Here is a 26890-nt window from a genome sequence, read left to right as displayed (position 1 = left end):
AGAAGAGTGTGGAGGATAGAGCTTGGTACAAGGAAGAGTGGGGGATAAAGCTTGGTACAAGGAAGAGTGTGGAGGACAGAGCTTGGTACAAGGAAGTGTGTGGAGGACAGAGCTTGGTACAAGGAAGAGTGTGGAGGATAGAGCTTGGTACAAGGAAGAGTGTGGAGGATAGAGCTTGGTACAAGGAAGAGTGTGGGGGATAGAGCTTGGTACAAGGAAGAGTGTGGAGGGTAGAGCTGGGTACAAGGAAGAGTGTGGAGGGTAGAGCTGGCTTCAAGGAAGAGTGGGGGATAGAGCTTGGTACAAGGAAGAGTGTGGAGGATAGAGCTTGGTACAAGGAAGAGTGTGGAGGATAGAGCTTGGTACAAGGAAGAGTGTGGGGGATAGAGCTTGGTACAAGGAAGAGTGTGGGGGATAGAGCTTGGTACAAGGAAGAGTGTGGGGGATAGAGCTTGGTACAAGGAAGAGTGTGGAGGGTAGAGCTGGCTTCAAGGAAGAGTGGGGGATAGAGCTTGGTACAAGGAAGAGTGTGGAGGATAGAGCTTGGTACAAGGAAGAGTGTGGAGGGTAGAGCTTGGTACAAGGAGGAGTGGAGGATAGAGCTTGGTACAAGGAAGAGTGGGGGATAGAGCTTGGTACAAGGAAGAGTGTGGGGGATAGAGCTGATTAAGGAAGAGTGGGGGATGGAGAATAAAGCTGGGTAAAAGGAAGAGCAGTGCGGGACAGAGAGGATGAGAGTAGGGATAGAACTGGCTACAATGATGGGGGGAGCTGGCTACAAGGAAGAGCGGAGGGCTACAGCTGGCTACAAAAAAGTAGAGAGAGCAGGGGTGGGTACAGGGAAGAGTGGAGTGATAGAGCTTGGTACAAAAAAAAGTGCGGGGGGATAGAGCTGGGTAAGGAAGAGCAGGGGGTGGAGGATAAAGCTGGGTACAAGGAATAGCAGTGGGGGATGTAGCTGGCTACAATGATGAGAGGAGGGGACAGAGCTGGCTACAATGATGGGGGGGAATGAGCTGGCTTCAAGGAAGAGTGGAAGGATACATCTGGGGAAAAGAGATGGCTACAATGAAGAGTGGGGGAGTTGGGGTGGGTACAAGGAAGAGTGTGGGGGGAAAAGAGCTGGCTACAAGGAAGAGTGTGGTGGGAAAAGCTGGCTACAAGGAAGAGTGTGGGGGGAAAAGAGCTGGCTACAAGGAAGAGTGTGGGGGGAAAAGAGCTGGCTACAAGGAAGTGTGGGGGGAATAGAGCTGGCTACAAGGAAGAGTGGGGGGGGAATAGAGCTGGCTACAAGGAAGAGTGGGGGGGGGAGAAAGAGCTGGCTACAAGGAAGAGTGGGGGGGAATAGTGCTGGCTACAAGGAAGAGTGGGGGGGAATAGTGCTGGCTACAAGGAAGAGTGGGGGGGGGAAGAGCTGGCTACAAGGAAGAGTGGGGGGGAATAGAGCTGGCTACAAGGAAGAGTGGGGGGGAAAAGATGGCTACAAAGAAGAGTGGGGGGGAAAAGAGATGGCTACAAGGAAGAGTGGGGGGAAAGAGATGGCTACAAGGAAGAGTGGGGGGGGAAAGAGATGGCTACAAGGAAGAGTGTGGGGGGAATAGATCTGGATATTATATTACGTTGCCCTGTAACCGGCTGCAATCCCCCACAGGGCAAAATTAGGGGAAAATAAGTAAATATTTGTTTAAACAGGCTTCCAAAAAGAACACTTTATAAGAGCAAGTTAGGACATTAGAATAATAATAATTATATCAAAATTGTTCACATCATTTGTGTCCAGTTTTCAGGCTGAGGTGTAACTACAGTTAATGATGCAGAGAAGCGGGTTTCATTAACAGAACAATTAGCTGCAGTGATAACTGATGCTATAAATGATACTTTGGTTCTAAAGAAGCATCAATCATAATATTAATAATTGTAATAATACAAACATCTGTGCCATATTCTTCAGCTGCTTTCCATCTTGTATTATATTAATTTATCATCAGTATTTATCAGGTTTTATAACAGATTAGCAGTTAAACATTATAATTCTCTTATTAAATACACATTTCTTCTTCAGCTGTAAAAATAACCCTAAACTTGTTTGACATTTGTTCTGCTGTTAGTGAGAACAATTTGCTCAGCGGCACAAGGCATCGCAGTGTAGCGTTCATCCCCGGTTACTATCCACAACGGCACAAGGCATCGCAGTGTAGCGTTCATCCCCGGTTACTATCCACAGCGGCACAAGGCATCGCACTGTAGCGTTCATCCCCGGTTACTATCCACAGCGGCACAAGGCATCGCAGTGTAGCGTTCATCCCCGGTTACTATCCACAACGGCACAAGGCATCGCAGTGTAGCGTTCATCCCCGGTTACTATCCACAGCGGCACAAGGCATCGCACTGTAGCGTTCATCCCCGGTTACTATCCACAGCTGCACAAGGCATTGCAGTGTAGCGTTCATCCCCGGTTACTATCCACAACGGCACAAGGCATCGCAGTGTAGCGTTCATCCCCGGTTACTATCCACAGCGGCACAAGGCATCGCAGTGTAGCGTTCATCCCCGGTTACTATCCACAGCGGCACAAGGCATCGCAGTGTAGCATCCCTCCCCGGTTACTATCCACAGCGGCACAAGGCATCGCAGTGTAGTGTTCATCCCCGGTTACTATCCACAGCAGCACAAGGCATCGCAGTGTAGCGTCCGTCCCCGGTTACTATCCACAGCAGCACAAGGAATAGCACTGTAGCGTCCCTCCCCGGTTACTATCCACAGCAGCATAAGGAATTGCAGTGTAGCATCCGCCCCCGGTTACTATCCACAGCGGCACAAGGCATTGCAGTGTAGCATCCCTCCCTGGTTACTATGCACAGCGGCACAAGGCATTGCAGTGTAACCTCCCACTATCCACAGCGGCACAAGGAATTGCAGTGTAACCTCCCACTATCCACAGCGGCACAAGGAATCGCAGTGTAGCGTCCCTCCCCGGTTACTATCCACAGCGGCACAAGGAATCACAGTGTAGCGGCCGTCCCCGGTTACTATACACAGCGGCACAAGGAATTGCAGTGTAACGTCCGTCCCCGGTTACTATCCACAGCAGCACAAGGAATTGCAGTGTAACGTCCGTCCCCGGTTACTATCCACAGCGGCACAAGGAATTGCAGTGTAGCGTCCGTCCCTGGTTACTATCCACAGCGGCACAAGGAATCGCAGTGTAGCGGCCGTCCCCGGTTACTATCCACAGCGGCACAAGGAATCGCAGTGTAGCGGCCGTCCCCGGTTACTATCCACAGCGGCACAAGGAATCGCAGTGTAGCGGCCGTCCCCGGTTACTATCCACAGCAGCACAAGGAATAGCACTGTAGCATCCCTCCCCGGTTACTATCCACAGCAGCATAAGGAATTGCAGTGTAGCGTCCCTGCCCTGTTACTATCCACAGCGGCACAAGGAATCGCAGTGTAGCGTCCGTCCCCGGTTACAATCCACAGCAGCACAAGGGATCGCAGTGTGACCTCCCACTATCCACAGCAGCGGCAGTGACTATTCTGTGCTCCAATTGCGACCATACACTGTAACAGTGCCACTAAATATGGAATTTCCATTCTCCGATTATGGCGTCTGGCAGTGGTAACGTCTAGTGGAGTTTTTCATGTTGGATTTGGTAATAGCATGCCTGTCATAAAACAAAAGTACATGACGTTATACATAAAGTATTATTCAACATACATCAAGGCAGCCTTAGCACTTTGATAGCAGAGCTTGATAAACATTTCATTGTATGCAACCACTTCACTAGACAACGACACACACGGATCCGCTATACAAGTACAATAAGCACGCAACATGGAAAACGTCATCTCTGTAGCCAAATGCTCGGTAACAGCACATATTGCAATTACACATTTAAACTGAAATTTTAAACCCTAGAATGAATCAAACCTTAAAAGTGTTTGGGGGTTTAGTAATACACCGGGGGGGGGGGGGGGGGGGAGGGGAATTAACGGGGAATTACCGGGGGGAGCATCTGAAACGTTGATATCCACAAACCTGAGAATTCAGCATGTGACAAAGCTAAAAGCAATGCCAGTGTGTAGTACAGAGACTGGCCCACGTGTGCCATTACCGGCTGATGTATGACTAAGCTATGAAGGACCCAGCATAAACAATGGCATTGTGTGGTAGCTGAGAGTAGTGCCAGTGTGTAGTACATAGGGACTGGCCCATGTGTGCCATTACCGGCTAATGTATGACTAAGCTATGAAGGACCCAGCATAAACAATGGCATTGTGTGGTAGCTGAGAGTAGTGCCAGTGTGTAGTACATAGGGACTGGCCCATGTGTGCCATTACCGGCTAATGTATGACTAAGCTATGAAGGACCCAGCATAAACAATGGCATTGTGTGGTAGCTGAGAGTAGTGCCAGTGTGTAGTACATCTGGACAGGCCCACGTGTGCCATTACCGGCTGATGTATGACTAAGCTATGAAGGACCCAGCATAAACAATGGCATTGTGTCGTAGCTGAGAGTAGTGCCAGTGTGTAGTACAGAGACTGGCCCACATGTGCCATTACCGGCTGATGTATGACTAAGCTATGAAGGACCCAGCATAAACAATGGTATTGTGCCAGAGGAACCCGCACCTTCAGCAAGAGGGCAGGGACGAGAGCTAAGCTTTGCATTCATGGTGCAATAACAAGATAAGTGGATTTAGGGATTGTGTTTCACTGACCACCCTGGTGAGGGGGACATGGAAGGCATTATGATGGCAAGGGGGACAACCTGCTTTGCTGGGCCTTGAAGTGAGGTCTCATCGAATTTCAACATCCGCCTTGACGTGAATGCCACTTGGCACGGCCACCAGAATCGGCACCTCAGCCTCTCCTGCTCCCTTTTAACGAGGAGTAGTGGTGAGGAGATATCCTTCCTGTACCGTGCCTTCTGCAGCCCCGCATCCTACTCCATCTGTCCTATCCTTCCTGTACCGTGTCTTCTGCAGCCCCGCATCCTACTCCATCTGTCCTATCCTTCCTGTAACGTTTCTTCTGCAGCCCCGCATCCTACTCCATCTGTCCTATCCTTCCTGTAACGTGCCTTCTGCAGCCCCGCATCCTACTCCATCTGTCCTATCCTTCCTGTACCGTGTCTTCTGCAGCCCCGCATCCTACTCCATCTGTCCTATCCTTCCTGTAACGTGCCTTCTGCAGCCCCGCATCCTACTCCATCTGTCCTATCCTTCCTGTAACATTTCTTCTGCAGCCCCGCATCCTACTCCATCTGTCCTATCCTTCCTGTAACGTTTCTTCTGCAGCCCCGCATCCTACTCCATCTGTCCTATCCTTCCTGTACCGTGTCATCTGCAGCCCCGCATCCTACTCGATCTGTCCTATCCTTCCTGTACCATGCCTTCTGCATCCCCGCATCCTACTCTGTCCTATCCTTCCTGTAACGTGCCTTCTGCAGACCCGCATCCTACTCCATCTGTCCTATCCTTCCTGTACCGTGTCTTCTGCAGCCCCGCATCCTACTCCATCTGTCCTATCCTTCCTGTACCGTGTCTTCTGCATCCCCGCATCCTACTCTGTCCTATCCTTCCTGTACCGTGTCTTCTGCAGACCCGCATCCTACTCCATCTGTCCTATCCTTCCTGTAATGTATCTTCTGCAGCCCCGCATCCTACTCCATCTGTCGTATCCTTCCTGTAACATGCTTCTGCAGCCCCGCATCCTACTCTGTCCTATCCTTCCTGTAACGTGTCTTCTGCAGCCCCGCATCCTACTCCATCTATCCTATCCTTCCTGTAACGTTTCTTCTGCAGCCCCGCATCCTACTCCATCTGTCCTATCCTTCTGTAACGTGCCTTCTGCAGCCCCGCATCCTACTCCATCTGTCCTATCCTTTCTGTAATGTGCCTTCTGCAGCCCCGCATCCTACTCCATCTGTCCTATCCTTCCTGTACCGTGCCTTCTGCATCCCCGCATCCTAATCTGTCCTATCCTTCCTGTAACGTGCCTTCTGCAGCCCCGCATCCTACTCTGTCCTATCCTTCCTGTAACGTGCCTTCTGCAGCCCCGCATCCTACTCCATCTGTCCTATCCTTCCTGTAACGTGCATTCTGCAGACCCGCATCCTACGCTGTCCTATCCTTCCTGTAACGTTTCTTCTGCAGCCCCGCATCCTACTCTGTCCTATCCTTCCTGTAACGTGCCTTCTGTAGCCCCTCATCCTACTCGGTCCTATCCTTCCTGTAACGTGCCTTCTGCAGCCCCGCATCCTACTATGTCCTATCCTTCCTGTACCGTGTCTTCTGCAGCCCCGCATCGTTCTCCATCTGTCCTATCCTTCCTGTACCGTGCCTTCTGCAGCCCCGCATCCTACTCTGTCCTATCCTTCTTGTACCGTGTCTTCTGCAGCCCCGCATCCTACTCCATCTGTCCTATCCTTCCTGTAACGTTTCTTCTGCAGCCCCGCATCCTACTCCATCTGTCTTATCCTTCCTGTAACGTGCCTTCTGCAGACCCGCATCCTACTCCATCTGTCCTATCCTTCCTGTAACGTTTCTTCTGCAGCCCCGCATCCTACTCCATCTGTCTTATCCTTCCTGTAACGTGCCTTCTGCAGACCCGCATCCTACTCCATCTGTCCTATCCTTCCTGTAACGTGCCTTCTGCAGCCCCGCATCCTACTCTGTCCTATCCTTCCTGTACCGTGCCTTCTGCATCCCCGCATCCTACTCTGTCCTATCCTTCCTGTACCGTGCCTTCTGCAGCCCCGCATCCTACTCCATCTGTCCTATCCTTCCTGTAACGGGCCTTCTGCAGCCCCGCATCCTACTCCATCTGTCCTATCCTTCCTGTAACGTGCCTTCTGCAGCCCCGCATCCTACTCCATCTGTCCTATCCTTCCTGCAACGTGCCTTCTGCAGCCCCGCATCCTACTCCATCTGTCCTATCCTTCCTGTACCGTGTCTTCTGCAGCCCCGCATCCTACTCTGTCCTATCCTTCCTGTAACGTGCCTTCTGCAGCCCCGCATCCTACTCCATCTGTCCTATCCTTCCTGTAACGTGCCTTCTGCAGCCCCGCATCCTACTCCATCTGTCCTATCCTTCCTGTAACGTGCCTTCTGCAGACCCGCATGCTACTCCATCTGTCCTATCCAACTGCCCCGCATCCTACTCTGTCCTTTCCTTCCTGCCCCACATCCTACTCTGTCCTATCCTTCCTGTAACGTTTCTTCTTCAGCCCCGCATCCTACTCCATCTGTCCTATCCTTCCTGCCTCGCATCCTACGCTGTTCTATCTTTCCTGCAACGTGCCTTCTGCAGACCCGCATCCTACTCCATCTGTCCTATCCTTCCTGTAACGTGCCTTCTGCAGACCCGCATCCTACTCCATCTGTCCTATCCTTCCTGTAACGTATCTTCTGCAGCCCCGCATCCTACTCTGTCCTATCCTTCCTGCCCCACATCCTACTCTAGCTGTCCTATCCGTCCTGCAACAGGTGGATGGAACTCTTAGGCCCTCATTCAGAGCCGTACGCTCTGAGCAGAGCGCACGCTCTGAATGAGGGCCGCCCTCCATAATTATGGAGCGTCCTCCTGGACGCTCGTATAGCTGTGGGTCACCACCCACAGCCTATACGAGCGAGCAGTTTGAAGGCCGCGATGGTCGTGACCATCGCCACTGCGAGCCGGAGCCTGCGGTTGAGGTTTTCAACCGCAAGGCCCGGAGTGATTTTGGCTCTATCAGAGCCAAAATCACTCCCACTGACATCACTAGTGATGTCAGTGGGCCGGCTTCTGACGGTAGGCGTTCCCTTGGGAACGCCCCCGTCAGGGAGACATGCCCCCGGCACGCCCACCAAAGGGGGCGTGCTGTCAATCAACATCGACAGCACGCCCCCTTTGATCAGACACAATGAGCGAAGGAAAGTCCTTCGCTCGTCGCGTCTGGCGCATGCGCACGACGGAGCTCCCTCCGTCGTGCGCATGCTCAGTGCAGACCATCGACCCACTTGCGAGCGGACAGCCGCTCGCGAGTGGGTCTGAATCAGGCCCTTAGTTTCCAACGGCCTGACCGGTCCATCTCCTCACACCAGAACAAGCTGGAGAGATTACATTGGAATTGGTTTCCCCAAAGTAAAAATATTTCAATATACACAATAAGCTCCATTACTATGAGTGAAGAACGATCCTGTGACTCGCCATTCACTTGAATGAGCTGTAAACGTTCTATGGCCAATGGATAGACAAGCAATTTTATATGTAAATTCAAATGATTTCACCTTTAATGTAGTGAACATTATCCCTTGCTCTCCATGCTGTAGATATGGATCCATCAGATCTTCTATCAGATGAACCTCTGAGCCCAGGTTTCGTATCCTGCGTGGAAATGAGAAGGAAATATTGATTATTAAAGAAACGTGACTTCTGCCAGGGGAAGGACACAGTACAAGTAGTCTGATAACTGACCTGGCTCTAAGGACAACATAGAGGAAGACAGGGAACAGCTCATCCATGGACCAGAGGAAGCCTTCCTTGTGTGCCTCTTGTGCCTCCTGCGTGATCTCCTCAAAGGTTTGTTGGATAACCTTCAGTTTGTCAGATGGAGTAAATGTAGTGCTGCAGATAGCAAGGGGTGACTTTAGTGTATTATTACAGCCATCGTCAGTGTTACGGGACAGACTGGACACAACATGGGAGGATGTTGGCATGGGGTTTTGGGCTCACTAACTACTACAGACGTGCTCATACATCTAGCCTCCTTGCACGCTAAACACCTCTTCTAGTCGCTCCATGCCGTGACTCCGTAGCGCCGAGCATCTTTCCATGCAACAGTTTACCTTCAAATTTGTCTTATTCGCACAGTGATGCGAGTAGATATCAAAAGCAGCTTCTGCTGAGTAACATGATATGCAGCATGCCTGTGCTCTGTGTGCGTCTGCGGGTGTATCTGCATGCCTGTGCTCTGTGTGCGTCTGCGGGTGTATCTGCATGCCTGTGCTCTGTGTGCGTCTGCGGGTGTATCTGCATGCCTGTGCTCTGTGTGCGTCTGCGGGTGTATCTGCATGCCTGTGCTCTGTGTGCGTCTGAGGGTGTATCTGCATTCCTGTGCTCTGTGTGCGTCTACGAGTGTATCTGCATGCCTGTGCTCTGTGTGCGTCTGCGAGTGTATCTGCATGCCTGTGCTCTGTGTGCGTCTGCGAGTGTATCTGCATGCCTGTGCTCTGTGTGCGTCTGCGAGTGTATCTGCATGCCTGTGCTCTGTGTGCGTCTGCGGGTGTATCTGCATGCCTGTGCTCTGTGTGCGTCTGCGGGTGTATCTGCATGCCTGTGCTCTGTGTGCGTCTACGAGTGTATCTGCATGCCTGTGCTCTGTGTGCGTCTACGAGTGTATCTGCATGCCTGTGCTCTGTGTGCGTCTGCGGGTGTATCTGCATGCCTGTGCTCTGTGTGCGTCTGCGGGTGTATCTGCATGCCTGTGCTCTGTGTGCGTCTGCATGCCTATATTCTGTGTGCGTATGCGGGTGTATCTGCATGCCTGTGCTCTGTGTGTGTATGCGGGTGTATCTGCATGCCTGTGCTCTGTGTGCGTCTACGAGTGTATCTGCATGCCTGTGCTCTGTGTGCGTCTGCGGGTGTATCTGCATGCCTGTGCTCTGTGTGCGTCTGCGGGTGTATCTGCATGCCTGTGCTCTGTGTGCGTCTGCGGGTGCATCAGCATGCCTGTGCTCTGTGTGCATCTGCGGGTGTATCTGCATGCCTGTGCTCTGTGTGTGACTGCGGGTGTATCTGCATGCCTGTGCACTGTGTGTGACTGCGGGTGTATCTGCATGCCTATATTCTGTGTGCGTCTGCGGGTGTATCTGCATGCCTATATTCTGTGTGTGACTGCGGCTGTATCTGCATGCCTATATTCTGTGTGCGTCTGCGGGTGTATCTGCATGCCTGTGCTCTGTGTGCGTCTGCGGGTGTATCTGCATGCCTGTGCTCTGTGTGCGTCTGCGGGTGTATCTGCATGCCTGTGCTCTGTGTGCGTCTGCGGGTGTATCTGCATGCCTGTGCTCTGTGTGCATCTGCGGGTGTATCTGCATGCCTGTGCTCTGTGTGTGACTGCGGGTGTATCTGCATGCCTGTGCTCTGTGTGCGTCTACGAGTGTATCTGCATGCCTGTGCTCTGTGTGCGTCTGCGGGTGTATCTGCATGCCTGTGCTCTGTGTGCATCTGCGGGTGTATCTGCATGCCTGTGCTCTGTGTGACTGCGGGTGTATCTGCATGCCTGTGCTCTGTGTGTGACTGCGGGTGTATCTGCATGCCTATATTCTGTGTGCGTCTGCGGGTGTATCTGCATGCCTATATTCTGTGTGTGACTGCGGCTGTATCTGCATGCCTATATTCTGTGTGCGTCTGCGGGTGTATCTGCATGCCTGTGCTCTGTGTGCGTCTGCGGGTGTATCTGCATGCCTGTGCTCTGTGCGTCTGCATGCCTATATTCTGTGTGCGTATGCGGGTGTATCTGCATGCCTGTGCTCTGTGTGCGTCTGCGGGTGTATCTGCATGCCTGTGCTCTGTGTGCGTCTGCATGTGTATCTGCATGCCTGTGCTCTGTGTGCGTCTCCGGGTGTATCTGCATGTCTGTGCTCTGTGTGCGCCTGCGTGTGTATCTGCATGCCTATATTCTGTGTGCGTATGCAGATGTATCTGCATGCCTGTGCTCTGTGTGCGTCTGCATGCCTGTGCTCTGTGTGCGTCTGCGTGTGTATCTGCATGCCTGTGCTCTGTGTGCGTCTGCATCAGCATGCCTGTGCTTTGTGTGCGTCTGCATGTGTATCAGCATGCCTGTGCTCTGTGTGCGTCTGCGGGTGTATCTGCATGCCTGTGCTCTGTGTGCGTCTGCGGGTGTATCTGCATGAGGAACGCTAAGTTATAGTGTAAGCGGCTGTAATACTGTAACTAAAGCATGCAGATACAGTCACTCACACAGAATATAGGCATGCAGATACAGCCGCAGTCACTCACACAGAATATAGGCATGCAGATACAGCCGCAGTCACTCACACAGAATATAGGCATGCAGATACAGCCGCAGTCACTCACACAGAATATAGGCATGCAGATACAGCCGCAGTCACTCACACAGAATATAGGCATGCAGATACAGCCGCAGTCTCACACAGAATATAGGCATGCAGATACACCTGCAGTCTCACACAGAATATAGGCATGCAGATACACCCGCAGTCACACACACACAGAATATAGGCATGCAGATACACACACATAATATAGGCATGCAGATACACCCGCAGTCACACACAGAATATAGGCATGCAGATACACCTGCAGTCACACACACACACACAGAATATAGGCATGCAGATACACCCGCAGTCACACACACAGAATATAGGATGCAGATACAGCCGCAGTCACACACACAGAATATAGGATGCAGATACACCCGCAGTCACACACACATAATATAGGCATGCAGATACAGCCGCAGTCACTCAGAGCATAGGCATGTAGATACAGCCGCAGTCACTCACAGAGCATAGGAATGCAGATACACACACATAATATAGGCATGCAGATACAGCCACACACAGAATATAGGCATGCAGATACACCCGCAGTCACACACACATAATATAGGCATGCAGATACACCCGCAGTCACACACACATAATATAGGCATGCAGATACACCCGCAGTCACACATACAGAATATAGGCATGCAGATACACCCGCAGTCTCAGACAGGATATAGGCATGCAGATACACCCGCAGTGTCACACAGAATATAGGCATGCAGATACAGCCGCAGTCACACACACAGAATATAGGCATGCTGATACAGCCGCAGTCACACACACAGAATATAGGCATGCAAATACAGCCGCAGTTACACACACAGAATATAGGCATGCAGATACAGCCGCAGTTACACACACAGAATATAGGCATGCAGATACAGCCGCAGTCACACACACAGAATATAGGCATGCAGATACACCCGCAGTCTCACACAGAATATAGGCATACAGATACACCCGCAGTCTCACACAGAATATAGACATGCAGATACACCCGCAGTCACACACAGAATAACAAGAGATATGGTAAGAACTTACCTTTGTTATCTCTGTTTCTACGAAGTCCATAGGGTCCACAGGGTTGACCTTGGGGTATAGGTTGGGAACCAAATCCGGGCACCACGCAGTTAAAGCTTTTAGCTCCCAGGATGCACTTGGGTCCACTCTCCCTATAACCCCACCCCCAAGCCAGAGGCACCTCAGTTTGTAAGTAGCCAAAGGCCGGAGGAGGAGAGAAAAAGAGAGAGAAAACTGGAACACTCGATAACCATACTCACAGAAATGGGAGACGGAACCGGTGACCAGCCACACAGCCCATTTGAAGCCAGGTGCGTCAGGGCGGGCGCCCTGTGGACCCTATGGACTTCGTAGAAACAGAGATAACAAAGGTAAGTTCTTACCATATCTCTTGTTTTCTACTTCAGGGTCCATAGGGGGTCCACAGGGTTGATCTTGGGGATGTCCCAAAGCAGTTCAACCAAGGGAGGGGACGCTCCTGTGCTGAGAGGAGAATCCGCCGCCAAAAAGGAAGCATCCGGAGAGGCAAAGGAAACCAATGCCTAGAACCTTAAAAAGGTGTGGACAGAAGACCACGTGGCCATCTAGCAAGGCAAAACAGCCAAGGCGCCACAGCGAGCCACCCACGAGGGTTACATGGCCCGAGAAAAAACAAGCATTAACAACAGAAAGGCCTACCCATGGGTAGGCCCCTGAAGACATACGAGGCCGTCCAGCCAACATTTGGCCATAGGCCGGCCATCCTTTCCTGTTAAAACCAGAAATCTCAGACCACAAATAAGGAGTCCGATTTCCGTCAGGAACTTGAACGGATCACATAAATCCACAGAGGCCGGACCACAGTCAATGAGGCCACACCAGCCGAGAGGACTGGGGACTGAATGGCCTCACCATAAGTTCCAGAATAATATGGAACCTAAAAATCACTAAGAAGAAACACAGGGTGAGAGCAACTCACACCCTGACAAGATGCCCTCCAGAAGAGGGAGCCACATGAGAACGCTCCCAATTCCGACACTCACCTGGGTGATATAAACTCCCTGAGAGAAAGAGAGAAAGCCAAAGCAATAGACCATGTAATGGCCATCACAACCAGCGGTTCCATTAACTTTCCCCGGATTTAACGAAGAACCACTACTAACTCCCAAGGAGTCCCTAGGGAGGACAAATGGAGGCATAATCTAGAAAACACTCCAAAGGATGAACTGGATACCAGAGCGGAGCAATTCCATATCTTAATCATACTGACAGTGTAGAGATCCGCACTGTCAGGAAGGCCAGGCCGAGGGTGAAACCCAAGCCAGCCGGAAGGAATGCCAGAATATCTGGAAATCCTGGACACCAGAAATCCTGGACACAGGTATAATACCATAAGAATTATGGCTGCCACAGTTTGCGGTAGGTCCCAGCAAAAGCGGATCCATGTGCTCTAATCATTCCAACGATGACAAAGCCAGGGAAGCCGTAAGACCACTGTAGAAACGCAGTCAAAGACAAAAGACCCAGGTCCAAGGCAAACCCCAGGACCCTGAGACAACAGGTCTGGGCAGTGAAGCATCAGGAATGGAGTATCGATGGAGAGACTCCGAAAAACCAAGTACCCCTGACATCTGGGGCAATCAGGAGCCACCAGCAGGAAAGCATCTCCGTCTCGATTGAAACACTTCCCTCGAGGAAGAATGGAGACCGGAGAACACAGGTACGCAAATTGGAAGAACCACTTCACCGACAAAGAGTCACTGAAGGTTGCTTCAGAATCCCCAGAGTTGGACTGTAACACCATAGTGTGATAGAGTCAGAAGGCCATGAGGGTCACCTCAGGAGGACCCCCCCCTGCTCACCAGGAGATGAAACCTCTCTTGGGGAATAGACTAGTCCCCTGGATGCACGTTGTGACGGCTGAGGACTCCCGCTTCCCAATGGAGAGCACCTGAAATGAACACTGTCGAGATGGTCGGGAGGAGACCCTCAGACAATGTCTGAATGTATGACATACCTGACATTGCCACCCAACGAACAGTATTGCTAAAAAGGAAGCCACTGTTCTGACCCTGTCGGACTGAACTTTTTCAGGTTCACCGGGAAACAAGGGCTATGCCAGAGTGAAGGCCCAAGACAGGCTAAAGTTCCAACAAGTTAATTGACAGGGTGGAATCGACAGACATCCAACTGCACTGAAATGGATGCGAACCAGACACTGTCCTTAGCAAAGAATACCCTGGACGAGATGGCCATAGTCACCCGAAAAGGGACCGACTTGCCTCCGGGGAGAGCATCATCGTTTGAACAGTGATCAGACAGAAAAAACTTGTTCCATCTGGAGATAAGCCAATTATGGAAAGGCCTGGAATGGAACTAAGCCCATTCCACCCTTCCAAAGGCAGACACTGAATAGTGGACCATGCATCCCAGAGTGTAAAGACATATGTCGACTGCGCAGACATCCATGTACTCCTAATGGAAGAGTGGAGATGCCGTCTTACGCCAGAAGAATTCTCAGATTCTGAGAATCCAGCAGGGCTCCTAGGTGAAGAATACCCAGAGAGGGATGCAGGGAGGACTTTTTCCCCATTGATTAAACGTCTGCACCCTGAAGAAGCCACAGTGAACCTGACCCGGCTGTAAAGTACCCCAGTGATCCTGCTAAGAGCAGGAGGCCATCCAGGTACAGGAGCATTGGGATATACTGAACAGAAGAACTGTCAGAAAATCCAAAACGCTGGTAAACCCCTGTGGGGCTGAGAGCAGTCCCAACAGGCAGAGCCCGAAAAATCGTAAGTGCTGTGATACAGCAAACCTCAGTCCATGCTGAGGTAAGGTCTCTGTAAGTACCCGTAGGCACGCGTCCTGTATATCCAGTGATACCATAAAGTCCCCAGGTTCCAAACATAGTATGATGGAGCATAGGGATTGCCTCCTGAGCCCAGGTAGCTTTAGGAACTGGTTCAGGGAATTAAGACAGAGAATAGGCCAAAGAGGACCATTCAGCCACCGCACCAGAAAGAAAGCAGAACAACCAGTCCCTCGCTGAGAAAGTGGGGATGGCCCAATTAGCTCCGCTTACCGCAACAACTGTATAGCTTTCTGGATTTGTAAGGCCCTGTTCCGAATAAGGGCCTGCGTACCATCACATGGAAATAGGCCGCCTGAGCAAAGAGAGTGCGTACCCTCCTACCGACGTAGCCGCGGCAACTAGACACTAGTACCGGGCAAACTGAGAAATCGCCATCTCCCAGTGGTAGGCCTGTCTCGTCAGGCTGACGATATATCCGTAGGTTCAGAAGCAGGATCGGCTGGCAGTCCAGGCCTGCTCGGAACTGGATATGTCGGCCCTTGTAAAGGCCGACAGTCTATGAAGAAACAGACCTTTAGGCTGACCCAGAGGACAAAAAGACTTAATAGTCTGAGGCCCCGTAGTGAGCATAGCTGACGGCGGGAAATTTGTACTGCCACTGTCAAGGTCAGGACCCAACAAGATATACCCTATAGATGGTATCTGCACCTCTGCATTCCCTGAGCGCAGCCATAGGGTATTACGGAGGATACCGTCGCAGCCGGAACTCTGAAAGTTAGGAGCTGGTATCCAATATAGGCATGTCCACCTATGACAACTGCATATATTACGTGAGCGGCCAAATACATTTGAACCCCAGACGTGTTGGAGGGGAAAAAACATTACAAATGCATCAGCTCAGTATGCAATAGTATTAACCAACCATGCTATCGCCATGGTAGGATGGGTAACAACCCCTGAAAGCGAGTATACTGATTTCAGGCAGAGTTACCACCTACGGATCAGAAGAATCCGACCACGCAGGAATGGGATGCGTAGTAACGTCTGTAATCCGACGAGTAACACGCCCATCCACCCCAGGAGGGGCTCATGATGACCCTCAGGGAATTTGGGACAGGAGACCAAACACTGTTGTAATACCTCATATCTGGCAACAGCCAGAGTCCCGCCATGCGATCCACCCGCTAGTCAGCAACAGGGACCCAGAAGGCACGTAATACTGAGGGTGTATGATACAGGTGCAGGTCAACATTCACTCTAACCAGAATGGACCTGCTACCAGCCCCAAAACAGGGATAATAATACTTGAGATAGGCTTCCCCCCGTGTAAGAGGGAAAGAGCCCACAACAGTATCCAGTTCCTGGTAGAGCCAAGTGGGAAGTAACCACAGGGCGTCAACCACGCCAATTTGCGTTTTGTAGGAAAACGACATCCACCCAGGGTGGCTGTTGTGGTAATCCCTGCAAGGGGCATGACAGACTATTGTGGCACCAGGGGGAATTCATATACTCGAAAACCCCCTGCAGGGAGCGATAGTCTGTGTCACAGGGGATGTGCAAGAAACTGCAAGATACCCTGAGATGAAAAAGGGCAGTATGGTGAAGTAACCCCAAGTGAGGTACAACAATGGGGCCCGCCCGGCGATCGGCAATTAAGAGGATCCCGAGAAAACAAACCGCCCAAGGGGGTCGTGAAAGGGGCCGGCACCCGATGACGCCACATACAGAACCCTTTAAGCGTTAAATCCTCCGCACTAACACCTGCAGCACATGGCTTGCAGGATAGTAAAAATGGGTGCAGTATAACGCTCTATCTCCTGGTCAGACATATCTGACCAAGCCTTGTGATCAAGCAGCGCTATACTGGTCCTGACTGATACTAAAAATTAGCTGCAGGGACCCATTTTCAGCGTATGCAACACACAGTTCCACTCAAAATATGGCAACGTGCAGCACGCAACAGTATGTGACAAACCTCACAAATATTAACAAGTATATAAATGTGAGTCTCAGAACCACCCCAAGTACAGCTGTATTAGGGCAGATAAGGAAAGGGATAGATATACACTGACAGGTGAGAGAATAAAGTACAGACAGTCAGCACTAGCATAAGTCACATACAATGCAGATATACACATATATACATAAACATGTCATATAATATACTGCACTATTACACTGCATGCAACTTACCCAGATTCAGTGTCTGGGAAGGCTACAGCGCTGTGTACACTGACCTGATGGTGAGGTACGCAGGGAGACTGGACTCACTGCCATCTTCGGAGATCTCTGCTGCACCACAGAGAAAATGGCCGCTGGAGACCTCAGAAGAAGCGTGGCCCGCGGAGGAAGCAGCTCAGCGACGCCAGACTATGGATACTGAAAGGAGCGCTGAGCTGAGGGGAGGAGCCGCTGTAACAGGGAAAGCTTCCTCCCCTGGCCGGCTATTAACCTCCCGGGACGCCGGCTCCCAGCGCCGATCAGTAAGTCCCTGGTGGTCTAGTGGACACACGGGGTATGGGGGGCCCGCTGCCACTGCCGGCACCTCCGGTCTGTCCCCAGAGACCGGAGGCACAGGACTGCATTTCAAATGCGCGGATCACCGCAAGCGGTGACCCGCGCCTTACCTGCTCCCCGTGGATCCGGCAGCAGTCCTGGGCGCCCGCAGAGTCCGGCTAGTACAGACTCTGGGGTCCCTCTGAGATCCCCAGATCTGTACTGGCGTCTCAGCGCCAGCGGGGTGACGGAGCGGCAGCTTAGACGTCCTATGGACAGTCTGACGCTGCCGCTCTGAAGAATCCAAAGGAAAAATAAAAAACTCTGTCCTTTAGAAAAAGTAAAGCTTAGGGGCTGCTAATCAGCTCCCCACTGCACTAAACGGTGAACCGTATCCGGCCGGGCACCAACTTAAACTGAGGTGCCTCTGGCTTGGGGGTGGGGTTATAGGGAGAGTGGACCCAAGTGCATCCTGGGAGCTAAAAGCTTTAACTGCGTGGTGCCCGGATTTGGTTCCCAACCTATACCCCAAGGTCAACCCTGTGGACCCCCTATGGACCCTGAAGTAGAAATAGGCATGCAGATACACCCGCAGTCACACACAGAACATAGGCATGCAGATACACCCGCAGTCACACACAGAACATAGGCATGCAGATACACCCGCAGTCACACACAGAATATAGGCATGCAGATACACCCGCAGTCACACACAGAATATAGGCATGCAGATACACCCGCAGTCACACACAGAATATAGGCATGCAGATACACCCGCAGTCACTCACAGAGCATAGGCATGCAGATACACCCGCAGTCACACACACAGAATATAGGCATGCAGATACACCCGCAGTCACACACACAGAATATAGGCATGCAGATACAGCCGCAGTCACACACACATAACATAGGCATGTAGATACACCCACAGTCACACACAGAATATAGGCATGCAGATACACCCACAGTCACACACAGAATATAGGCATGCAGATACACCCGCAGTCACTCACAGAGCATAGGCATGCAGATACACCCGCAGTCACACACACAGAATATAGGCATGCATATACACCCTCAGTCACACACACAGAATATAGGCATGCAGATACACCCTCAGTCACACACACAGAATATAGGCATGCATATACACACTCAGTCACACACACAGAATATAGGCATGCAGATACACCCGCAGTCTCACACAGAGCATAGGCATGTAGACACACCTGGAGTCACACACACATAACATAGGCATGTAGATACACCCACAGTCACACACAGAATATAGGCATGCAGATACACCCACAGTCACACACAGAATATAGGCATGCAGATACACCCGCAGTCACTCTCAGAGCATAGGCATGCAGATACACCCTCAGTCACACACACAGAATATAGGTATGCATATACACCCTCAGTCACACACACAGAATATAGGCATGCAGATACACCCGCAGTCACTCACAGAGCATAGGCATGCAGATACACCCGCAGTCACACACACAGAATATAGGCATGCATATACACCCTCAGTCACACACACAGAATATAGGCATGCAGATACACCCGCAGTCTCACACAGAGCATAGGCATGCAGATACACCCGCAGTCACACACACAGAATATAGGCATGCAGATACACCCGCAGTCACATACACAGAATATAGGCATGCATATACACCCTCAGTCACACACACAGAATATAGGCATGCATATACACACTCAGTCACACACACAGAATATAGGCATGCAGATACACCCGCAGTCTCACACACAGAATATAGGCATGCAGATACACCCGCAGTCTCACACAGAGCATAGGCATGCAGATACACCCGCAGTCACATACACAGAATATAGGCATGCAGATACACCCGCAGTCACATACACAGAATATAGGCATGCAGATACACCCGCAGTCACATACACAGAATATAGGCATGCTGCATATAATTTTACTCAGCATCATACAATGTGATTTCAGGAATGTTTTGTTCTGATTCTGTCTCTCACAGTTAAAGTGTACCTAAGATGGAAATTACAGACCTCTCTCATCTTTTAACATGCAACAACTTGCACAATCGGTGGCTGTCCAAATAATTTTTTGCCCAACTGTATACCAGCAGTACAAATTTACCAAGAGGTACACACAGTTACATATACCAGCAGTACACATTTACCAAGCAGTACGCATTGTTACATGTACCAGGAGTACGCATTGTTACATGTACCAGGAGTACGCATTGTTACATGTACCAGGAGTACGCTTTGTTACATGTACCAGGAGTACGCTTTGTTACATGTACCAGGAGTACGCATTGTTACATGTACCAGGAGTACGCATTGTTACATGTACCAGGAGTACGCATTGTTACATGTACCAGGAGTACGCATTGTTACATGTACCAGCAGTACGCATTGTTACATGTACCAGCAGTACGCATTGTTACATGTACCAGCAGTACGCATTGTTACATGTACCAGCAGTACGCATTGTTACATGTACCAGCAGTACGCATTGTTACATGTACCAGCAGTACGCATTGTTACATGTACCAGCAGTACGCATTGTTACATGTACCAGCAGTACGCATTGTTACATGTACCAGCAGTACGCATTGTTACATGTACCAGCAGTACGCATTGTTACATGTACCAGCAGTACGCATTGTTACATGTACCAGCAGTACGCATTGTTACATGTACCAGCAGTACGCATTGTTACATGTACCAGCAGTACGCATTGTTACATGTACCAGCAGTACGCATTGTTACATGTACCAGCAGTACGCATTGTTACATGTACCAGCAGTACGCATTGTTACATGTACCAGCAGTACGCATTGTTACATGTACCAGCAGTACGCATTGTTACATGTACCAGGAGTACGCATTGTTACATGTACCAGGAGTACGCATTGTTACATGTACCAGGAGTACGCATTGTTACATGTACCAGGAGTACGCATTGTTACATGTACCAGCAGTACGCATTGTTACATGTACCAGCAGTACGCATTGTTACATGTACCAGCAGTACGCATTGTTACATGTACCAGCAGTACGCATTGTTACATGTACCAGCAGTACGCATTGTTACATGTACCAGCAGTACGCATTGTTACATGTACCAGCAGTACGCATTGTTACATGTACCAGCAGTACGCATTGTTACATGTACCAGCAGTACGCATTGTTACATGTACCAGCAGTACGCATTGTTACATGTACCAGCAGTACGCATTGTTACATGTACCAGCAGTACGCATTGTTACATGTACCAGCAGTACGCATTGTTACATGTACCAGCAGTACGCATTGTTACATGTACCAGCAGTACGCATTGTTACATGTACCAGCAGTACGCATTGTTACATGTACCAGGAGTACGCATTGTTACATGTACCAGCAGTACGCATTGTTACATGTACCAGCAGTACGCATTGTTACATGTACCAGCAGTACGCATTGTTACATGTACCAGCAGTACGCATTGTTACATGTACCAGGAGTACGCATTGTTACATGTACCAGGAGTACGCATTGTTACATGTACCAGGAGTACGCATTGTTACATGTACCAGGAGTACGCATTGTTACATGTACCAGCAGTACGCATTGTTACATGTACCAGCAGTACGCATTGTTACATGTACCAGCAGTACGCATTGTTACATGTACCAGCAGTACGCATTGTTACATGTACCAGCAGTACGCATTGTTACATGTACCAGCAGTACGCATTGTTACATGTACCAGCAGTACGCATTGTTACATGTACCAGCAGTACGCATTGTTACATGTACCAGCAGTACGCATTGTTACATGTACCAGCAGTACGCATTGTTACATGTACCAGCAGTACGCATTGTTACATATACCAGCAGTACGCATTGTTACATGTACCAGCAGTACGCATTGTTACATGTACCAGCAGTACGCACTGTTACATGTACCAGCAGTACGCATTGTTACATATACCAGCAGTACGCATTGTTACATATACCAGCAGTACGCATTGTTACATATACCAGGAGTACGCACTGTTACATATACCAGGAGTACGCATTGTTACATATACCAGCAGTACGCATTGTTACATGTGTAATACCTTATCTGTTGTAGATACTCCACGGCTGAAGCATAACAGCAATCTTTAGTACTTGACAACACCTGTGGAGAAAAACCCCATAAATGTATAGTAATATATAAAAATACACTGCTACAATAGATTATTATTATTATTATTATTACCAGTTTCTTATATAGCGCAGCATATTCCGTTGCGCTTTACAATTGGAAACATTGATAGAACAAAACAGGGTAATAACAGACAGACAGAGGTAAGAGGGCCCTGCTCGCAAGCTTACTATCTATAGGGAAAATACCATGTTTACTAATTATGGCAGATGCTTATTTTTTAATACATACAAACAACAAGAGATATGGTAAGAACTTACCTTTGTTATCTCTGTTTCTACGAAGTCCATAGGGTCCACAGGGTTGACCTTGGGGTTATAGCTGGAACAGGATCCATGGGCACCACACAGTTAAGCTTTTAGCTCCCAGGATGCACTTGGGTCCTCCTCTATACCCCGCCCCCGAGCCACAGGCACCTCAGTTGGTAAGCAGCCTAGGCCGGAGGAGAATATGGAACAGAGAGAAGGAAGACTGGAACACACAAGAAACCATACTCACAGCAATAGGAGACGGAAAACCGGTGACCAGCCACACAGCCCATTTGAAGCCAGGTGCGTCAGGGCGGGCGCCCTGTGGACCCTATGGACTTCGTAGAAACAGAGATAACAAAGGTAAGTTCTTACCATATCTCTTGTTTTCTACTTCAGGGTCCACAGGGTTGACCTTGGGGATGTCCCAAAGCAGTTCAACTAAGGGCGGGGACGCTCCTGTGCTGAAAGGAGCACCCGGCGCCCAAAGGAAGCATCCTGAGAGGCGAAGGTGTCAAACGCATAGAACCTCAAAAACGTTTGAATAGAAGACCAAGTGGCCGCCTTACACAGCTGAACAGCAGAAGCGCCACGTCTAGCAGCCTAAGAGGGACCCACAGAACGAGTGGAATGAGCCTTAACAGAGGCTGGCACAGGTAAACCCTCTTGTGCATAAGCCTCACAAATAACGGAACGAAGCCAACGGGCTAATGTTTGTTTGTTGGCAGGCCAACCCCTCTTGTGAAAACCAAAGAGGATAAACAAGGAATCAGACTTCCTAACCGAAGCCGTCCGGTCTACATAAATTCTAAGCGCCCGGACCACATCTAAGGAAGTCTCACCAGCTGAAAGACCAGGGGACTGAAAAGCTGGCACAACAAGTTCCTGATTAATGTGGAACTTCGAGACCACTTTGGGCAAAAACTCAGGACGAGTGCGGAGCACCGCTCTGTCCTGGTGAAAGATCAGGAAAGGAGGGCGACAGGAAAGCGCCCCCAATTCAGACACCCTCCTGGCCGAAGCAATTGCCAAGAGAAAAACCGTCTTAAATGTCAGCCACTTGAGCTCCACCGCCTCAAGAGGCTCAAACGGTGGACCCTGCAGGACCCGTAGCACCACCGCCAAGTCCCAAGGAGCCACAGGAGGCACAAAGGGAGGCTGGATCCTGAGAACACCCTGGAAAAAGGTGTGAACGTCTGGTAGTATTGCAATCCGCCGTTGAAACCACACGGACAAGGCGGACACATGAACCTTCAGAGATGCAAGGCGTAAGCCGAGATCCAATCCTGACTGAAGAAATTCCAAGATCCTAGAAACTCGGAACACCTGAGGATCATAATGTCTGGACTCACACCACTGAAAGTAAGTGTGCCACACTCTGTGATAAATCCGTGCTGAAGCAGGCTTGCGTGCCCGGAGCATGGTACCAATAACCGAACCGGAGAAGCCCCGAGACCTCAAGACGGCTGTCTCAAGAGCCACGCCGTCAAAGACAGCCGACCCAGATCCGGGTAAAGGCAGGGCCCCTGAGACAACAGGTCCCGACGCTGAGGAAGAAGGTACGGAGCGTCGATGGAGAGGCTCCTGAGATCGGAGTACCAAGGACGTCTGGGCCACGCCGGAGCTACCAGCACGAGCATGCCGCCGTCCTGCTTGAATTTCCGCAGAACCTGAGGAAGCAGGGATAGCGGAGGAAACAGATACGCCAGGTGAAACGTCCATTTCACCGACAGCGCGTCCACCAGACTTGCGCCTGCGTCTCTTGTCCTTGACCCGTAAACGGGCAACTTGTGATTGTGACGGGAGGCCATCAAGTCCAGCTCCGGCAGTCCCCACCTGTCCACGAGTAGCTGAAACACCTCTGGGTGAAGCGACCATTCCCCGGGATGCACGTCGTGACGGCTGAGGAAGTCCGCCTCCCAATTGAGGACTCCGGGGATGAAGACCGCCGAGATCGCCGGAATGTGACCCTCCGCCCAAGTCAGGATACGAGACACCTCCGACATCGCTGCCTGACTGCGAGTTCCGCCTTGGTGGTTGATATACGCCACCGTGGTGGCGTTGTCTGACTGCACCTGTACCGCCCTTCCGTGAAGAGCGGGGCCGGACGACTGCAGGGCCCTGTATACTGCCCGCAGTTCCAGGATGTTGATGGGGAGAAGTGCTTCTTCCGCTGACCAACGACCCTGAAGCGACAAAGAGCCGGTCACTGCCCCCCAACCCCGGAGACTGGCATCCGTCGTGAGCAGGACCCAGTCCGGGATCCAAAATGGGCGCCCCTCGACCAGATGAGCTGTCTGAAGCCACCAAGCCAAAGATTGCCGAACGTCCGGAGAAAACACCAGCATCTGAGAGCGGATCCGGTGAGGTAACCCGTTCCATTCTGATAGAATCAGCCCCTGCAGGGGCCGGGAATGGAACTGGGCAAATTCCACCATGTCGAATGTCGACACCATGGACCCCAGAACTCTCATAGCCGAATGGACCGACAGGCGGCAACGGCTCAGGCAACTGTGTATCCGCAGCTGTAGGGAGGCGACCTTCTCCGGAGTCAGGAAGATCCTTTGCTGACGCGAATCCAGCAGGGCTCCCAAATGAACCATCCGCTGAGATGGAATCAGGGAGGACTTTTTCCAATTTATCAACCACCCGTGTGCTTGCAGGCAAGCGATCGTCAGGTGGAGATGTTGAAGCAGTACCTCTGGGGAGCTCGCCAGCAACAGGAGGTCGTCCAGATACGGCAGCAGCCGTACATTCTGGTTCCGAAGATGTGCGGCCATGACCGCCATAATCTTCGTGAACACCCTCGGTGCCGTGGAGAGACCAAAGGGTAGCGCCCGGAACTGATAGTGGTGTTGAAGGATAGCGAACCTCAGATACCGCTGGTGTGAAGATGCTATCGGAACATGGAGGTAGGCGTCCTGGATGTCCAGGGACACCATGTAATCCCCCGGTTCCATCGCCAGAATGATGGAATGTAACGTTTCCATCCTGAACTTGGGAACTCTGAGGAATCTGTTCAGAGACTTCAAGTTGAGGATAGGGCGATGAGAACCATTGGGTTTCTGCACCAGAAACAGAGACGAATAATACCCCGTCCCTCGTTGTGATAGAGGAACGGGAACAATGACCCCTGCTTTCAGCAAGGACTCTATAGCCTCCTGAACCTGTAACGCCTTGGTCCTGTCCTGAGAAGGACTTGTGCAGAAAAACTGGTGGGGTGGTCTGTGCCGAAAAGACAGGGCGTACCCCTGGGAGACCACTTCTCGAACCCAGGCATCCGTGGTGGTATTGTGCCAGCACTGGGCAAATAGAAGAAGTCGGCCTCCCACTCTGAGGTCCCCCAGAGGGAGGCCCGTCCCATCAGGCCGCAGGTTTATCTTCCTGCTTGGAAGAAGGGCGCCGAGCACTCCAGACTTGCTTCTTGGGTTTAGAGGCAGTCTTACTCGCAGACTGTCTCGGGAAGGTCTGACCTTTCGCCTTACCCTGAACCCGAAAGGAACGAAAAGCCGAACTCCGAACCTTAGCAGGCAGTGCCGCCGAAGGGAGGAAGGCCGACTTGGATTCAGCCAGGGTGTCCACTATTTTGTCCAAGTCCGGACCAAATAGTAATTCACCATTGAAAGGTAAGGCCTCCAGACCCTTCTTTGAATCAGAGTCCGCTCTCCAGGAACGCAACCACAAGGATCGGCGGCCAGACACCGCTGCAGCCGATACCCGCGAGGTCAGCAGACTAGCATCTAAAGAAGCTTCACCAATGTAAGAAGCAGCGTCCCTCATTTGTCCCAACAACGCCCGCTGGACATCCGGAGCGTCGTCTGGGAAGGTATCTTCCAATGCATTGGCCCACCCCTCAATGGCCTTGGCCACCCAGGAGATGGCCATGGACGGTCGGGCCACCGCCCCGGAGAGGGAGTAAATAGACTTTAAGCAAGTCTCAACTTTCCTGTCCGTGGGATCCTTCAGCGAGGATATCGACGGTAATGGTAAGGTGGCGCCCCGAGTTAAACGGGTGACATGGGAATCCACCGCCGGTGGAGTTTCCCATTTTTTACAATGTGCCTCAGGGAAGGGGTAATTAGAAGCCAACCGCTTCTGAGGAAGGAATCTCTTACTGGGCGCCTGCCAAGCTACCGCCATATGATCCGTCAACTGATCCGACAGGGGAAACACCGCAGAAGCCACCTTAGTTTTTTTTTAAACTAGGAAACTTCGACTTAGGAACCGGTGCCTCATCCTCTATAAGAAGAATAGCTCGCACCGCCCTAACTAGTGCTCGCACATTAATGGACGACTTGGTATCCATTTCCTGGACCGAGGCGTCCGAGTCAATGTCATCAGGGACCTCCCCATTATCTGAGGAACCCTCTGAGTCCGATACCTGAGCAGCCCGTGTCATGAGTGGGCGTTTAGAAATCCTAGAAGGCATGTCAGTCTGCAACATTGACTGAAAAGCCGAGGAAGCGGCCGCCAAATTTTGCACGGAGTTGGAGAGCACATCCACCCATGGTGGAGGCGTCACCATAGGGGCCTGAAAAGGTACCACAGGCTGCTGCGGCACAGGGGAAGCCTGTATATACATAGGCAACCCCGCATAGGGACCAACTGATTGAGACCCAGGAGGACTCCGCAATAACTGCGGGACACCCGGGGAATGGGGGATGGTCGGCTGGGGCACCGCCCTAGTAGGGAGAGCAGTCGGGACCGACAGACGGTCCGCAATAGACACCAGCACTTGAGAAAACATCGCCCACGGTGGTTCCTGCGCCAGAGAAGGTCTGGATGGGCCAGGAGCCACCTGGCATCGACTACACAGGCCATTCTGTGACAAATCCTCCCTATCTACTCCTGCAGAACAGCGTCCGCAGGAGGCCAACACCGGAGCCACTGAGCGCTCAACCTCCTCGTCTGACATGACAGAATATATTATATATCTGGCACCAGGGTAGAAGTAAAACGCACTCACTGGTGTGCTGAACAACAGCCCACAATATGGCACTGAGTAGCACACAACTGTATGTGACGGACCTCACAAATACG

At 51.1% G+C, this 26890-nt stretch overlaps 1 protein-coding gene across 4 annotated transcripts in view; it reads right to left on the bottom strand.

Moving 5' to 3' along the window:
• Window positions 1-1307: 1307 nt before the first annotated feature.
• Window positions 1308-26890, bottom strand: part of ALS2 (alsin Rho guanine nucleotide exchange factor ALS2) — a 212120-nt gene continuing 186537 nt past the window's right edge. For 3 of the 4 annotated variants that reach the window (XM_088460710.1, XM_088460709.1, XM_088460711.1), the window contains 4 exons: window positions 21514-21575; window positions 8463-8612; window positions 8276-8372; window positions 1308-3665 (listed from right to left, as the gene is read on the bottom strand). In XM_088460710.1, the coding sequence (XP_088316836.1) occupies window positions 3627-3665; window positions 8276-8372; window positions 8463-8612; window positions 21514-21575 (348 nt within the window). In that variant the 3' untranslated portion in view covers window positions 1308-3626. The remainder of the gene's footprint in view (window positions 3666-8275; window positions 8373-8462; window positions 8613-21513; window positions 21576-26890) is intronic. The other variant, XM_088460712.1, reaches the window with a different exon arrangement.

This window comes from Taudactylus pleione, unplaced genomic scaffold, assembly GCF_031769625.1.
Source record: "Taudactylus pleione unplaced genomic scaffold, aTauple2 ptg000976l, whole genome shotgun sequence".
Classification (NCBI taxonomy): domain Eukaryota; kingdom Metazoa; phylum Chordata; class Amphibia; order Anura; family Myobatrachidae; genus Taudactylus; species Taudactylus pleione.
The sequence above is the reverse complement of the archived record's forward strand: the minus strand, read 5'-3'. Positions and strand labels throughout refer to the sequence as shown.